A 15,733-nucleotide genomic window follows, 5' to 3' on the forward strand; every position below is an offset into this window, starting at 1 on the left:
TTGTGTTCATCATTTATAAAGGTTTGTAAAAACATGAGAGTAAATGATGACAGATTTTTTTTAGTTTTGGCCTGGTAAACTATCCCTTTAAGCTACATGAATATAAAGCTTTGTTTACTTTTTTGTTATGTACTGTATATAAATTGCACTTGGGCGTTTTTACGTGTGTGTGTCCCATGACTTGTAGGTTTATTCATAGCTGTATAATGTGTCACTGGTTTTCTGGGCTTCAGGCCAGCAGGTAAATATGCATATGAGAGAGAGAGAGGGTACACAGTGTTGGGGGGCTTGGGTGTGTAACAAAGTATAAATATTTCACCTCCTTCTCTAGTTCCCTTTTGTTCCTAATCTTAGCTGCTCGATGGCCAACCCCTTTAATCCACAGCAGAACGAATGAAAGCCAGAGAGAGAAAGAAGACGTCAGAGAGATAAAAGCTTTAAAAGCCCTCTATAGAGTTTCCAGAATATAAAAGAGGATAAATGCTATTTTTATTCTGATTATTTTTTTTAAATCTGATTAATATTGTTATAAGAGAAATTGGATTAAATTGGTGTGAAAAGTGGTAATGCAATATGAAAAGTTTTCTGTGAAAAGATGAATGGATTGAAGACTAATGTAAGTATGGAATAACTCTTGAGCTATCCTACATTAGCAATGATAATGAATTGTCTGAATGTTGTGCAGTTAATCTTACTATAACTGGTTACTGAGGTCATGTATTTAAATCCAGGGGAATTCATAAACTGTCTTGGAGAACAGCTTCGGTGATGTAAAAGTGCTAATTTAAAATGATGTTGGGTGCACTGTGTTCTGATTCATGGTTAGAGATGTCACATTTCTGGGGAGCTTGTTAAAGACGACACATCAGAAGAACCACAAGATGCCTCAAAAACGAAAGAATAAAGATGCTGAAGTTGAGAAGGTAAGGTAGTCCCAACCATAATTCTGCATTTACAAAGACAGGAATGCATCTAATAATTTAAGTTTATGTGATTATACAATGTAGTTTTAATAACAGTCATTTAAACCGCATCTTAATTTTTTGTTATGACTTTGCAGGGCAGTGGAAGGATGATGTCAAGAGATAGGCTTCCTCTGATTGGTTCATCAGGCGGCAGAAATGCAGGTAAAGTTAATACAGTACATCACGTGCAACAAACATCACAAATGTCAAACTGTTTTCTACATGCAACTTTGTTATCTTTGACATGACCTAACTCAGTCAATATTAAAGATTGAATTAAATGTAAAATCAAACTTTGATGCTCCTAATCCTATAATTGCATAATTAGACTTTAGCCTGGATTTCCCAGAGTCGCATCATTTACTCATCCATGCACTCTCAGAAAAATGTACAAAAGTTGTCACTGAGAACAGTACCTTTTAAAATGTCCTAATATGTTCAATTTTCTCAAAGTATCTTCCTTCGTGTTCATCAGAAACAAAGAAATTTATGCGGGTTTGTAACAACATGAGAGTGAGTAAATGATGACAGAATTTTCATTTTTGGGTGAACTATCCCTTTAAGGCAGTGGTTCTCAAACTTTCAGTGTGCGGCCCCCCTTGTGTACGGTGCATTCCTTTGCGGCCCCCCCCAAAGAGAATGTACGAGAAATTTGTTCTAAAAGGTAACATTTTAATTAAACAAAACATATTAAATTATACAAAGTGGTGCTGTTGGTTAGTAGCCTTATTTTTTAAGGTTTAATTACACAGAATTCATGATAAATTAATGTATTTTATAAAATGTCATAAAACTGGGGCCCCCTGGCACCATCTCGCGCACCCCCCCCCCCCCCCCCTGGGGGCCCCTGACCCCAGTTTGAGAACCACTGCTTTAAGGTACCAATATGCACCTTTTAGGTGCAAAAGTGTACTTCCCAGTGACAACTTTTGTACCTTTTTGTACCTTTTGTTCTTCAAACAACCCAGGACTTTCAAGACAACAAGGATTTTCCGATTCATCAAGTTTGTAAATTGACATCCTCGTGTTTATTATAGTCCTCATGTAACTTAAGGCGTACAGCGGTTTAAAAATTCATGTTTGAGGTATGACACTGTATAATTTATGTTTTAGAGCAAACCAAAAAATAGGTGTGTGGTATATTAATATAACAACATGCTAGCTTTTTGTCGTATATAACAGCATGGTGTTGAATGCCATATAATATAGCTGAACTGACAGGATATCATGTGTACAAGAGGAATTGCATGTGAAATAATACTGATAAAACCTCTTGTGCGTGACGTACAGTATAAAGTGTGTCATCTTTGTTTCTCCTGTCCACACAATGTTACCTGAGCTCATCTATAGACAATGCAAGTACAAACACAAGGGAGGTGCCTAATTAAATGGCTATTATTGATATACCATAATGGGACATGTCAGGAGAGGAGATAATTTGAATTGAACAAAACTGTGAGATAATGTTAAAGATAGCCTACAGAATTAGATCTCTATCCATCTTTCCCTAAATATTTATTTTTATATTTATTTGCCTTTTTTGTCTCTAGCTAGGCCTGTTCCATCCACTCCTCAGGTTGGGGCAAGAAAACGCAGCCGTCCCCCTATGTCCACTGCTGCCCTCCCTGATGGCATGGCATCCTGGGAAGGCTCCTCCCACTCCGAGTCCTCCTTTGCCAGTTTCCCTCCTTCACTTTCACCCCTACCCCCTGCCCACTCTAAAAAGCCAATCTTAGTGCCCGAGCTCCACCCCCCACCACCCCCTTCTCAAATCAAAAATACTTTGGCAGAGAATGAGCAGGGTGTCATGATAAAACGTAAGCCTCTTCCACCAAGACACCCACCCAGACCTCCACGTTTACCCCCTTTAAGGCAAATCACAAATCTTAGCTTCTCTCGTAGCTTCACGTTTTCATTTTTTGAGCTGCCGGTTCATCAGTCTGCACAGAGCAGAGCGGAGAGACTCAAAGATCTTACCGTTCATATGAAGCAGCTTCAGTACTAATGTTGTCCAGTACTGAGGAAAAACACGGTAAATTAAATTTGGTTGATTATATTTTCTGAAATACATGGTAAAAATTCACTGTACTGTACTGTACTGTAAATTGAACCCAAGGGTAAATGTATGGGGTTTTTTTTGGATCTTGGATTCAGTTTTTGCTTTCCTGTTTGAAGTGCTGTTATGCGAGTATGTAAAACTTTTTTTAGAGGTAAAGTCCCAGTCAGGGTCTCTCCCTCCCTACTTCTCTATGGTAACATAAATAAATGTGCAATGCCCTGCTGTGTTTTATACAACAAAAAGGAAACACATCAGGCTTTAAAATATTGTTTGATATTAGATTCATGAAAATTAAATGTTACATGTGTATATATAGGGAATGTGTGGGTTTGTGTTTGTACAGAGCTATTTTATTGGTTACACATTGGTAAGTTATCCAGTAGAGCACAAAGTTGGGAAGAGTAATGTTGATTTGTATATTTGGTGGATTGTTGTAAATGTTATATGAGTCCATGCTATAAAATGTTTCCTTTAAAGCCCCCCTATCCTAGAAAATGCACTTTTAAATGTGTTTCAAGCTGAAAATGAGTTGCCAGTGTGTGTGCAGAAACATCTTTTAATTATACAAATCCATCTTTGTGTAGTCTCCTTTTAACCACAAAAGTCAAACAAAACAGGCTGTTGGGGATCCCCTGTCAATGTGATGTCACATTGTTACACCCCACCCATGACCACTCACAGACTCCACCTTATGAGCATCTAGTTAAAAAAATGATTCAAGCCCTTCTTAGAAATGATTAAAATTGTGTTCAATTAATTTAAAATACCTCATTAAGAGCAATAAGTATATATATTTAATTAGTCTAACACAAAATGAATATGTACTATAATTTATTGATTTCTTTTTAATTGCGTTAACACAATTAGTTTGAGTTTGGGTTCTGGGAAAATAATTTCCCAGCATGCTTTGGAGAGTAATTTTTTTAATTAAGTGTTATTTTAAGTAAAGAGAAAGACTTAATAGTGTTTAATGTCTGTTTATCTTATTGATTTAGAAGTGTTTGTGTTATATTTTTTCAAATTGTTTGGTTACCATCTAGTAGAAGAGTGGCGCTTGTGGTTAGGTTGTGGATGTGACGTATTTCTCTCAATGAGCACTAACTGTGTTAATGCCTTTTTGGAGATCAGTCTCTTCCCAAATGCTCATCCAAAGTATCATATGTTATTATTAGCATGCTAATATGTGCTTATGCTAATTAGTATGACATAAAAACGTTTTATATTAAATAACAGAATTGAGTTATTCAGACTACACTACATTGAGTTATTCAAACTACGCTAAATTGAGTTATTCAGACTACACTAAATTGAGTTGAGGCATCTAATTGAGTATTGCCATTTACTTTAAATTGAGTTGGACTAACTCAATATATTTTTATTGTGTAAAGCAGTTTTTTATGAGTTAGGGGTACACATTCACATTGGATGGAAATCCTGCCCACAATTTTATTGAGTTAATCCATTGAATAATTTTTTTGAGTAGAGACATGTTTTGATGTAGTCCAAAGCACATGTGTAAGCGCTTTACCCCATACTTTGCATACGGTTCAACATCATATAATGAATGATCTGTGGTTTATTTTGAGCTGAAACTTTACGGACACATTTCGGGGATACCAGAGACCCTTAAATAACGAAAAACAATCAATAACACTTTAAGAGTGACATTTAAATGAAATGCATGTTATGACCTGAGGTCATAACAGCCTGATATCCTTGTCGAATGATATAACAGAAATCATTGAAGTCTCTACAAGATAAGAAATCTTAGCTTTGATGTGCTATCAGCATTGACTGTGGCTGCTTATGTCTTCCCACATATACAAACATATCAAAGACTTAAGTCTTCATTAGGTTATTTCACATGCATTCATTAAATAGTTTGTTGTGTATTAATCACGTCTGAAAACTCTATTCTATTGTTTAACATCTGTTTGTTGATGACTTGTTTCTACTCATACATCAGAATAAATAAAGCATTGCAAATACACTGATGCATGCCAGTTTTTTTCTTTTCAGTGTGTGCGGTACCACAAACTATAAATAAACTATCAACTACATTATTTGGTGCAGACTTGCATAACTTTGTATATTGGTTAATACAGTACGTCCTGCAATAAGGAAGTCATGTAATCATTCTTCTGAAAGTAAGCAAAAATAGTACCGGATCTGTCTACAAAAGCTGTGGGATATTGTGAAATATGTTCTCAGTTGTCAGCAGTGACAGATTGAAATCTTTCAACCTTTGAACAGAGCGAATCCAGAGGTAAATTCATTCCTCTGAGTCATTTGACTGATCTAACAAATGCACGAATCTGTCTTCTAATTGTTGTTTTAAAATGTAAATCCATACATTTCCATATTGTACCACACAGAAAACAATCCCGCACACTTATTTTATTGGAGAATATTGTTTCTTTCTAACAAGAATATATTGGAAAACACATGGACTTAAATGTTATTATATGGAATAAGAGTGCTTGAATTCTTTTTTATTCTTACAGATGGAGAATCAGAGGCTTTCACAGAATGAGAATTTCAATCCTGATCACGTTGGTAGTGTGAATGAAGCACAACTAGATATCCTGGGGCAGCACAGTGAAATAGAGTCCCGGTCGGTGTGGGAAAAGCTAAGGACAGAAATCTGGTGAGTATGGATGGTTTCTGTCTAGTAGGTTATTTATACCTGTAAGTCCACTAATAATTTGCTACAGTGAATGGCTGCGATGTGAACTAAAGGCTTTTTTTGGGAGGGGGTGAATGAGCTTTTTGTAGCGTCTTTCCCAGACTTCTCTTTCTTAGGAAATGAGTCACCATAGTCATCTTATAAACGTTAAAAATAGTCACAAATTGTAACAAATACATACATTAAACATTAATCTCTTTGTTTGTGTCTCAGGTGTTCGGGTCCAAGGTTAAAGAACTGTTTCCTGTCCATTGTTCCTCTTTTGTCATGGCTGCCACGATACTCATTCAGACAAAACGCTGTTGGAGATCTGATATCAGGAGTCAGTGTGGGAATCATGCACCTGCCACAAGGTTTAACACGTGCACATATGTCTTACCAATGCAACAGACACACCTGTATTACCTGAGCTATAGCATCATGCACCTAATTTACATACAGGTAACTGCATGATGTGCTGGTGCAGATTTGAAAAGTTCTCTCTTTGTTCATCATCATCATCATTGAGTGAAGACAGTGCTATTGACCAGAATAAGATGGGTCCATTGTGATTTTCTTTGCTCATTTTTTTCATCCAAGACATCGACAGATCTGTTTTCGCCTGGCAGCCAATAATTTTCATAGCACATGCACAATGCACTATGACTGATGACACAGAGCCAAACCAGACAAATACATTGAATGGAGTGACTAATTGTATTGTACTAAACAACAAGCACTCCTCTAGACATGGATTGTTTGAATCTGATGTTTTCTCTCTCTCTGTAGGGATGGCTAATGCTCTGCTGGCCGGAGTTCCTCCAGTGTTTGGTCTGTATTCCTCCTTCTACCCCGTTCTTACCTATTTTATATTTGGAACAACCAAACACATCTCTGTAGGTAAACACTCGTAGAAGATACACTCCAAGTGCATACAAAGTTGTCATGCCAATTTTTAAAGGAAAACACCACCGTTTTTCTATATTTTACTATGTTCTTACCTTAACTTAGATTAATTAATACATACCTATCTTTTTTCAATGCATGCACTTAATTTTTTTACAGCATGTCGTGAAAGTGTTAGCATTTAGCCTAGCCCCATTCATTCCTTAGGATCCAAACATGGATGAATTTAAAAGCCACCAAACACTTCCATGTTTTTACTATTTAAAGACTGTTACATGAGTAGTTACACAAGTAAGTATGGTGGCACAAAATAAAACGTGACGAGTGGCGGAAGAGCACTTAGTTTTCAGCACTTCGACCTCGGCACGCAGTAACATCATCACTCCCGACTACTCCCCCTCTCACTCAAACTTCCGTCAGTATTACTGCATAGTAACATGTTAAAATATTGAAAAGCGGTTTCCTTTTAAGAAAACATAAAATGCAATTTAGATTAGATCTGATGAATGATCTGATGGCTGATGATCTGTCTGATTCACAGGTGCTTTCTCTGTCCTCTCCATCATGGTTGGTACTGTGACAGGTGATGCGGTGTTGCCAGGCAGCGGAGCAAAGATGGATGAGAGTGAAGCAGAAAACGCTAGGGTTGCATTTGCAGCTCAATTGACCATTTTGTGTGGACTGATGCAGGTAAGAAACAAAGTAAGGATCACTATGTGACCCTGGCTGTGAAATCCAAGCTTAAATATAATAATCTAATAATGAGATTAGGAGTAAAATAAACCTTAATTTGATTTCCCTCAATAATGTCAATCTTTGACAGGATTTTACTCAATATTAAATATTTTCACAGGATGTTCTTTACAATATGCATGATTTTCACATAGATCACATAGATGTTACTTTAGCTTGGTTTCCACAGGCAAAAATAATATTTCCCATTATATCCTAATCCTAACACTACCTTAACACCATTGACATTAAATCATAGACATTTTCAAGCCTTTCAAATTATGAATTTCTTCACAAGTCAAGCCTGTACACACAAAAAGTATGTATTACGTTTAACTGTTTATTTGCATGCAGATTCTTCTATATGTGTTGCGTTGTGGAGGGGTGTGTCGCTGGTTGTCTCAGCCCTTGGTTAGTGGGTACACTACAGCAGCTGCTGTCCATGTGACTGTTCACCAACTGCCTTTACTGATGGGAATCTCCATTATCAGATACAGAGGCATCTTCTCTGTGGTCTGGGTGAGCATGAGATCTGTATGTTTTGAGTTGTAGACTCTGGTTATCCCAGATACTGAATCTATGTATGTATTATGTGTGTGTGTGTGTGTGTGTGTGTGTGTGTGTGTGTGTGTGTGTGTGTGTGTGTGTGTGTGTGTGTGTGTGTGTGTGTGTGTGTGTCAGATGTTTTCAAACATTGTGTCTGGAATGGGGAGTGTATTGCCAGCAACACTGGTTGTTTCTATTATCTCTGTGGTGATACTAGTTGGAGGAAAGATGCTGAACTCGTGCTGGAGCACTCGATTTCCCATACCATGGGAGTTAGTACTGGTGAGAGCGCGCACACATATACACAAACACACGCTCATTTTTCATATGATGTAAGTAAATAGTGACTGTGGTTGTCAAGCAAGATTTTTTCACATGTGTTTCTCTGCAACAGTAACTCTTTCATATCTTTAGATTATCTTTGCCACTCTATCTTCAATGCAGTTTGATTTGTCTGGTCAGTATGGAATACAAATCATTGGATCCATACCAACCGGGTCAGCAAAATATAGATTTATATATAATTCAAATTTTTTAAATATTTAAATTTATCTTAAAAAACCTATTCTCACTGATTTTCTGTAGGCTTTCACCTCCTTCCCTTCCATCGTTTTCTTTCTCTCAAGAAATCTTATTGTCAGCTCTTGCACTTGCAGTGGTGGGCTATGGTTTCCAAGCTTCGTTGGGTATGATGTTTGCTCGTAGACATGGGTACCCCTTTCACAGCAACCAGGTAACAGACAAATTAAGCATTGGCATTACACGTTACAATTTTTTATGGTGATATACAATTATATAGTTTAAAGTGATAGAGCGATATGGCTCTCCTGATTTTGCCAAGTGGTTGATGTCCTCAGGGCAACATTATGTTGACCCTGGGACAACATTTAAATCAACCAATCAGATTTTCTGTTTGTTTCTCATTTACATTTGTGTTTTATCTGCCTCATATCATCCAATTGGCCACATATCGGTCTCTATCGGTCATATCGGTCGACCACTAATGTGGGATATTATCTGAGTGTTATTCTGTGAGTCTCATACAGTGCATGAGCAATAAAAAAGTCACAAAGCAATCCACCAAAGCAATCCACCTCGTGACTACATCATAAACGAGATCTTCTACTGTAGGAGCTGTTGGCAATGGGTCTATGTAATTCAGTTGGAGGGGTATTCCAGTGCTTTCCAGTGAGTGGCTCCATGTCTCGTAGTATGGTGCAGGAGAGCACAGGTGGACAAACTCAGGTATGAACACCTGCAGCCATTTACTTGTATTCATTCCAGCAATCAACAAAATTTGTCACATCTGAAAAATTATTAGGTTTCAGGTAAACATCTATGTCATTCTTATCAAAAAAAGTGATAAGAAACTGAACAACAATTTTGTAATGAATTAATTTAGGTTTAGGCGGCGACTACAACACGGTCTAGAGCATTAAAGTAAAAATGTCTTCTCACAGGTCTCCTCTTTGGTGTCTGCGCTAATAATTCTGTTGATTCTGGTGAAGTTTGGTCCCCTCTTTCAACTGCTACCAAAGGTCCCAAACCATCCTTACAAGAATATATTAAACAGATTAGGGAGTTAAAAGTGGTTTTAAAAGATGTATATGTGTGCCTGTTACAGACAGTTTTGGCTGTCATTATTCTGGTGAATCTTCAAGGGGTTTTTGCACAAGTCAAAGATTTACCTAAACTGTGGAAAACCGATCGATTGGACCTGGTGAGAGCAACTCATGCATATCTTAATGTGATTGACCTAATGACATAACATTCCTCCACCAACATTTCTTTTAAAGAGTAACTAAACCCTAAACCAACTTTTTTTATTTAATGATCGGTAAGAATGCTGCTTTATTAGTGCTGTTCATTGATTTTAGTAAGTTTTTTGACATTTGGATATAAAGTGTTTCAATACTACAATATATATGGTGTAAAAACGACTGAGTGCTGCCCTCTTCAGGTTGAACGGTGGCTACTGCAGTTGAATTTTCCTATTGGATGTTGGGTCCAAAAAATGACTCGTGACGTAAGCAGATTCAAGCAAGCTTACCACGCCCTTGTTACGATCTCACCACACACTTGGTAGGAGCTTAGTTCATCCCCTCTATCTCCGTTGGGATCTTCCCACTTTTCTTGCATTTTTCAAATATTGCCAGTGGGCGGAGTCAGGCTCTGACCAGGGGTTTAGTTACACTTTAATAAAGGACGTTAACTCAGGACTCAGGAAACCAACCTAATCACATCATATCACCTATATATTGATCTATTTGCCTATTTATTATGATTTATAATAAATCAACAAAATGTTTGGTTCTACAACAGCATTCCTGTCAACCATTCAGTGCCCTCTAAGTGAAAAGTAATTCATTAAAAATATTTTAAATTCTCATAGACCTCTAATTCATGGTGTTTCCCCATTTACGCTACAGGTTGTGTGGGTTGTTACTCTTCTCAGTGCTTTGGTGTTTAACCTGGATCTCGGGCTTGGTGTTGCAATTGCATTTTCTCTCCTGACTGTCGTCTTCAGGATGCATCAGTGAGTTTTTTGCCATGCCTATTATTTATTTCATTTTCAATTTCTAGTAACATTTATTATTTCCCTCTGTAAATTTTGCAGGCCCAAATCTGCTGTTCTTGGTCATATTGCAGGCACAGACTGTTACAGAGACCTGCAGAAATATTCAAAGGTAAAACTTATACACACATACGCCGTCAAAAAAGTTGTCATAAGCTGTCACCGGCTTTCAAAAAGAAAATCCTTTGCACCTTAAGAGTTCATATTAGTACCCCAGAGGTACATATTGGTACCAAAGAGTACATATTAGTACCTCAAAAGTACATATGGGTACCAAATGTCTGTACCTTGTTTATAGTACAGTATTAATACCTTTTTAAGGGAACTGCCCTAGTGACTGATACAAATAATTTTTTTTAACAGTGTATACATAAATGTGATGGAAGTTATAACCATATTATACTACTTACTAACATAAGGTTGTCAAGCTGTTCAGACTGTTAAGCCTGTGTTTTTGGACATTTTTAACCAGCTTAACCAAGATCTGGCTCTACGACATAAACTGGTTTTGACCAGCTAATGATTGTAAATGACAAACTTAAACCTGCCATCCAAAGCTGGTTCAGTTTGGGTTTTTGGCAGGAAAACACACTCACACTGCTCGAGTGCATATAGCCGACTCTGTTGTGTGATTTCAGGCACAGCAGATCCCTGGAATTACAGTTTTCTCCTGCTGTAATCCGCTTTACTACGCCAATGCAGACCAAACCTTCGCATCACTCAGACAGGTACAACCTCCATTAAAGCTCCTAACTCTCAAAATATCAGAATCTGAGTATATTTGATTAGTCTATGTAGGCTGTGTGTAAAGATATAGGGGAGAATCCAGCAGGAAGATCTCCAGAGCAACATTCTCAGCACTGTGTCATTCTGGAGCTCAGTGGAGTCACCTTCATGGACTCGGTGGCCATCTGTTCCCTTAAAGCAGTTAGTGAAACACACTTAGAACACGTACACCTGTTGATATTTTACAGAAGATGAACACAAATATGTTACCTGTTAATGACCTTCTTTTAATCACAAACTAATAAACAACTGTTTGTATTCTGCGTGACGCTCGTGTTTGTGTGCAGATTTGTGTCTTACTCAGTTTGTGTGTCTGTGGGTCGTAGGTCGTTCGAGATTTTGGGAACACTCAGACCACGTTTCTCTGTGCCGCTTGTCCAGGTCAAATAAAGACATATTTCCTTATATAGTGCACATGATTTTTTTCAAGTAGGAGATGTTCCTGGATATAATCAAGTCCTGGAACAACATTCCTGTGAACCAATTAGTTTTAAAGTTATGTTCAGTGGGTATGCATATTAACCTATTAACTCGCTCTTAAATTTTAAAAGTTAAATATTGCTTGAGGACTAGTAAAGGATGTTGATTCAGGAACACATCTTACTTGGCAAAATCAGGTCCACCAGTTATTTAATATATGAATATGCATACTGTCTTATTTTACATATTTATGTTTTACTTATGTATCTCTAGATGGTTTACTGTCCCAGATGAGGAATCATAATTTAGTTCCAGAATTTCTGTCTCTTTCTTCATTTTTCCCTTCAGTGCACCATGCTCTTTTGTATTACCAGGGACTACAGGTGTGTATACATTTAAAATGCTGTGCTGTGAGTATGTTTGTTTTCTGATTTTCTTTTTCTGTTTTTATTATCTCTTTACAGAACACAGGCACGGAAGTTACTGAGCTATGACCCTTATCAGGTCCCCACTTCATGAATTTTGGTCTCAGATAAGCAAAATATTTAACATTAAAGGTTAACCTTGAACTCATGTGAATATGACCTATTGTTTTAATAAGCAATAGCTACAGCAATAAACTAGTTAGGGATGTAACGATTCAATCGCGGTCCCCATTTAAAATGGGGTCTGAAATCAATTCTGAATCGCAAGGCTACGATACGATTCTTTGTTTCATGCACAGCTTGTGCGTGTACTATGGCATTTGGTCAGTAGGAAGTCCTTATCAATCTAAAATCATTATGAGTCGGAGTCGTTTATAACGTGCATTTAAAAAAGCAACACTCTTTAAATAAAAATCATTCAAAATATTTTTTATTATCATGAAAATACCTGCAACAATTTGAAGAACAGCGTATAAATATTACTGTAGATATTTCCTGAAATAGCATTTGTAATAGGGGTGTAACGATTAACCGTGCAAATGCGTGTTTTCTCAATGAATGAATTTGAATGAATTACGGTGAAATCCCGGCACATCCAAAAGCCAAGGGGCACTCGTGCAGAAACTCCCTTTGTACCAGAGAAGAAGTAGCATTACAAACGCAATTCCAGGAAATGTCTACAGGAATATTTATATTTATACTCACCCTCGCTGCTGGCCAATTGAGTGGAACGTCCGCATTTGGCGGCCATCTTACCACAGGGCGCTCGCTCACTCGTAGCATTAAGTTTTAATGATGCAGGTACTTTTAAATGACCATAACTTGCTTAATTCTTTACCAATTTTCAAACGGTTTGGTTTGTTATAAACGTCAAGATGTACCTATGACACAGCATACTTATACTAAAAATAAATAAAAAATTCATGAAACATGTTAAAGCATCCAGAATTATAGCCACGTTAATAATGTTTGTAAAAAACCAAACCGTTTGAAAATCGGTAGAAAATTGAGCAAGTTATGGTCATTTAAAAGTACCTGCAACATTAAACTCAATGCTACGAGTGAGCCAGCTGTCTGAGGTAAGATGGCCGCCAGGTGAGGACGTTAGAGACTCCGCCGTAAGACATCTAGCCTTTATACATATCTATGGTTACATCCCTGGCTTGTAATGCTTCTTCTGTGGCAAAAAGGGAGTTTCTGCATGTGGCGGGATTTCACCGTAATTCATTCAAATTCATTCATTGAGAAAACTTGCATTTGCACGGTTAATCGTTACACCCCTAACACTAGTTATTACTTACATTTCTAAATTTTTCTGCCAAATCAAAATTTGTTTATAGAGATTTAAGGTAATATTCATTATATTCATGTGCAGGTGTACGTATATGCTTCACAGTGGCTATGAACAAGGCTTATTCAATCAGTTTATTTATTATGGTATATTTACACTTGACACCATGCCCAGAATATTCATGTGAATGTGATTGGTGATGATGTCAGCTGTTTTTCTTTGGTATGTAATTTTGTTTTGTTTTGTTTTATTTAATTTTGTCTTGTTTAATCGTCTTTCTATATATATTAACAGAGTTGACTGACACTCAAGCTGTTTAAAATAGTGCCAAACACTGAAAAAACATGTTTTTTATATTATACACTGCATGATCTTCACTATAAAATCTTTCCAGTTGCAGATTGTAAAAAATGTATATGGTAATATCTAACAATATAAATGTGATTAACACATAGATAAACTGCACCGGTTCTGTGCAGTTCAGTCTGCACTGACAAACTTACTATGTGTTAAAATCAAACAAGGCATGACTGATATGTTCTTGTTTGAAGTCCCAGTGTTATTAACCGTGAAAGTAATTAGAAGAGACTTTGTTCACCAGTCAGGAACTAGGGAGAGGTCACATTAATATTTAATAGTTTAACATACCTGTCCTGATTATTGCTACAAACATACAATGCATTCTTATGTTATACAAAATACATATATATTTGTAATTTTTTTCTTGAGTTTGAGATTAAATTAAAAGGACATCCTCAAATCTCTATAAAGCAGGTTCTGAGAGCTTTACTTGAATTTTACACACATTCCCTATAGCTAAGTACATACACACACCTATTGGTGTAGTTTTGTTTAGATGATGTTTGAATCTTTTCACTTTTAAAAGTTTTTATTTCATTTACCCTAATGATAAACCATGCAAAAATCACATGGAACATGAAGTTTCCTATCTAATCAGACCAAGATAAGATGACGAAGGACTCCACTATGGAAGTGCCCCACTTCAGCTTTCAAGTACCCCTCACCTCCCCCAACAGGACTTTGCTCACCATATGAAGACATTCGAATTCTATCAGTGAATGTGTGAATGGATCAAATAAGCATCAGATGGGACACGATACACATTAACAGCCTGCAACACAACTGGAGGACAAAGTGAATCAGTCCACTGTGTCTAGCACTTGTAGCAAACCTTCGAAGCTCTCATACTGAATTCACTTAAGAAGCCAGACAGACATCACATGGATTGAATTTTTATTACGAGGCAAGATCACTCAAGAACACCGTATTTTTGGAATAAGCGTAAAAGTGGAAGAGATTTGGATGGTAAAGGTGATTCAAAATGGACGAAGAGATGAAGGAAACCGAGCCCAGGAAAAGAGTGAAGTATCATGTCCAGAGAGATGTTTTGGATGAACTCGGGGTTGACGAAGTGGCAGAGAAGTCCAATTTCAATGTTTCAATGAAAGAAAAGTTAAAAGATGCTGTCAGGTCTGTCAATGCGACTTTCATTTAAGAGTCTGACTACTGATCTAATTTTTAGATAATAACATATTATGTGCACTGGTAGTGATATCAAATCAACATATAGCTTAATTTGAACCATTTCAACTTGTTTTTATAAGTTATGTTAACTTATCACAAGTCAAAACTTAAAATCGTAGGTTGAACTGACTTGCAAAACCAAGTTGTTTTAACCTTACCGCATTATTTTCACAGTGAGGGGTTTAATAAGTCTAAGTGTGAAAACGGTTTTAACCTGCAAAACCAGATTTTAAATGATATTCAGTGAAGTGTAAAATATGCATTTGTTAGTACTTGATATGAGATGCGTTTGGTTTTATTGACAGCATGCACTTGTGCTAACATGACTATGCAGGTTTAAATGATCTCATGCAGGGGTCTCCAAACCTTTTGTGAGCAAGGTCTACCACAATGGATAAAACAGTCTGGAGGGGTACTTTTTGATATAGTCTACTGAAAACTTTTTTTGTTTTACTTGTTGATATTTTTTATTTGACTTGTTTATATGTTTTAGTATTGTTTAAAATGTTAACATGCATAAAAGAAGCCCAGATAATATAAAAATATGTAATAAATAAATATTACAATTGAGACTATTAATAGAATGTGCTTTGGCGGGCACCTTACAGTCTCTCTGTGAGCACCATGTTGAAGACCCCTGATCTAGTCTGAAGCAAACAAATGTACTTTTGTACAAACATTGTTAACATAATGTCACAAATTTTGCGTTAAAATGTTTTAAATACTTCCATTTATTGTCAATGATAAAGTTTTCACATGTAAGACTCTTAAACCCCTCTGTATTGATAATTATTATGAAAGGTAGTTATCTCAGATTA

The 15,733-nt window shown here is 36.7% G+C and overlaps 2 protein-coding genes across 6 annotated transcripts in view; both read left to right on the plus strand.

The window, feature by feature from the left end:
• Positions 1–14,457, plus strand: slc26a6.1 (solute carrier family 26 member 6, tandem duplicate 1). Of its 4 annotated transcripts, none has more exons than XM_065247104.1 (21): positions 1–923; positions 1,061–1,127; positions 5,529–5,671; positions 5,924–6,063; positions 6,479–6,589; positions 7,137–7,285; positions 7,682–7,846; positions 8,009–8,155; positions 8,288–8,370; positions 8,459–8,606; positions 9,005–9,118; positions 9,334–9,411; positions 9,498–9,593; positions 10,303–10,409; positions 10,491–10,560; positions 11,087–11,176; positions 11,247–11,375; positions 11,561–11,615; positions 11,928–12,037; positions 12,119–12,158; positions 14,329–14,457. In XM_065247104.1, the coding sequence occupies exons 2-20, from the start codon at positions 1,122–1,124 to the stop codon at positions 12,146–12,148; spliced, it is 1,971 nt and encodes a 656-aa protein (XP_065103176.1). In that variant the 5' UTR covers positions 1–923; positions 1,061–1,121; the 3' UTR covers positions 12,149–12,158; positions 14,329–14,457. The 4 variants fall into 4 exon arrangements, with proteins under 4 accessions (XP_065103176.1, XP_065103174.1, XP_065103173.1 ...); XM_065247102.2 differs by having other exon boundaries at positions 12,119–12,179; positions 14,329–14,447; XM_065247101.2 differs by lacking the exon at positions 14,329–14,457 and having other exon boundaries at positions 12,119–12,526.
• slc26a6.2 (solute carrier family 26 member 6, tandem duplicate 2) overlaps positions 13,340–15,733 on the plus strand; it is a 17,713-nt gene continuing 15,319 nt past the window's right edge. Inside the window, exon 1 of one of the 2 annotated variants that reach the window (XM_065247096.2) lies at positions 13,340–14,861. In XM_065247096.2, coding sequence (XP_065103168.1) covers positions 14,713–14,861 — 149 coding nt within the window. In that variant the 5' untranslated portion in view covers positions 13,340–14,712. The remainder of the gene's footprint in view (positions 14,862–15,733) is intronic. The other variant, XM_065247097.1, reaches the window with a different exon arrangement.

This window comes from Paramisgurnus dabryanus, chromosome 11 (assembly GCF_030506205.2).
Source record: "Paramisgurnus dabryanus chromosome 11, PD_genome_1.1, whole genome shotgun sequence".
NCBI classification, from domain to species: domain Eukaryota; kingdom Metazoa; phylum Chordata; class Actinopteri; order Cypriniformes; family Cobitidae; genus Paramisgurnus; species Paramisgurnus dabryanus.

Bases quoted from the DNA above. Each gene is read 5' to 3' on its own strand.
- slc26a6.1 (XM_065247098.2), top strand. The intron at 9,594-10,302 runs GTGAGAGCAACT...TTTACGCTACAG, and splicing joins AAACCGATCGATTGGACCTG to GTTGTGTGGGTTGTTACTCT. The intron at 10,410-10,490 runs GTGAGTTTTTTG...TAAATTTTGCAG, and splicing joins GTCGTCTTCAGGATGCATCA to GCCCAAATCTGCTGTTCTTG.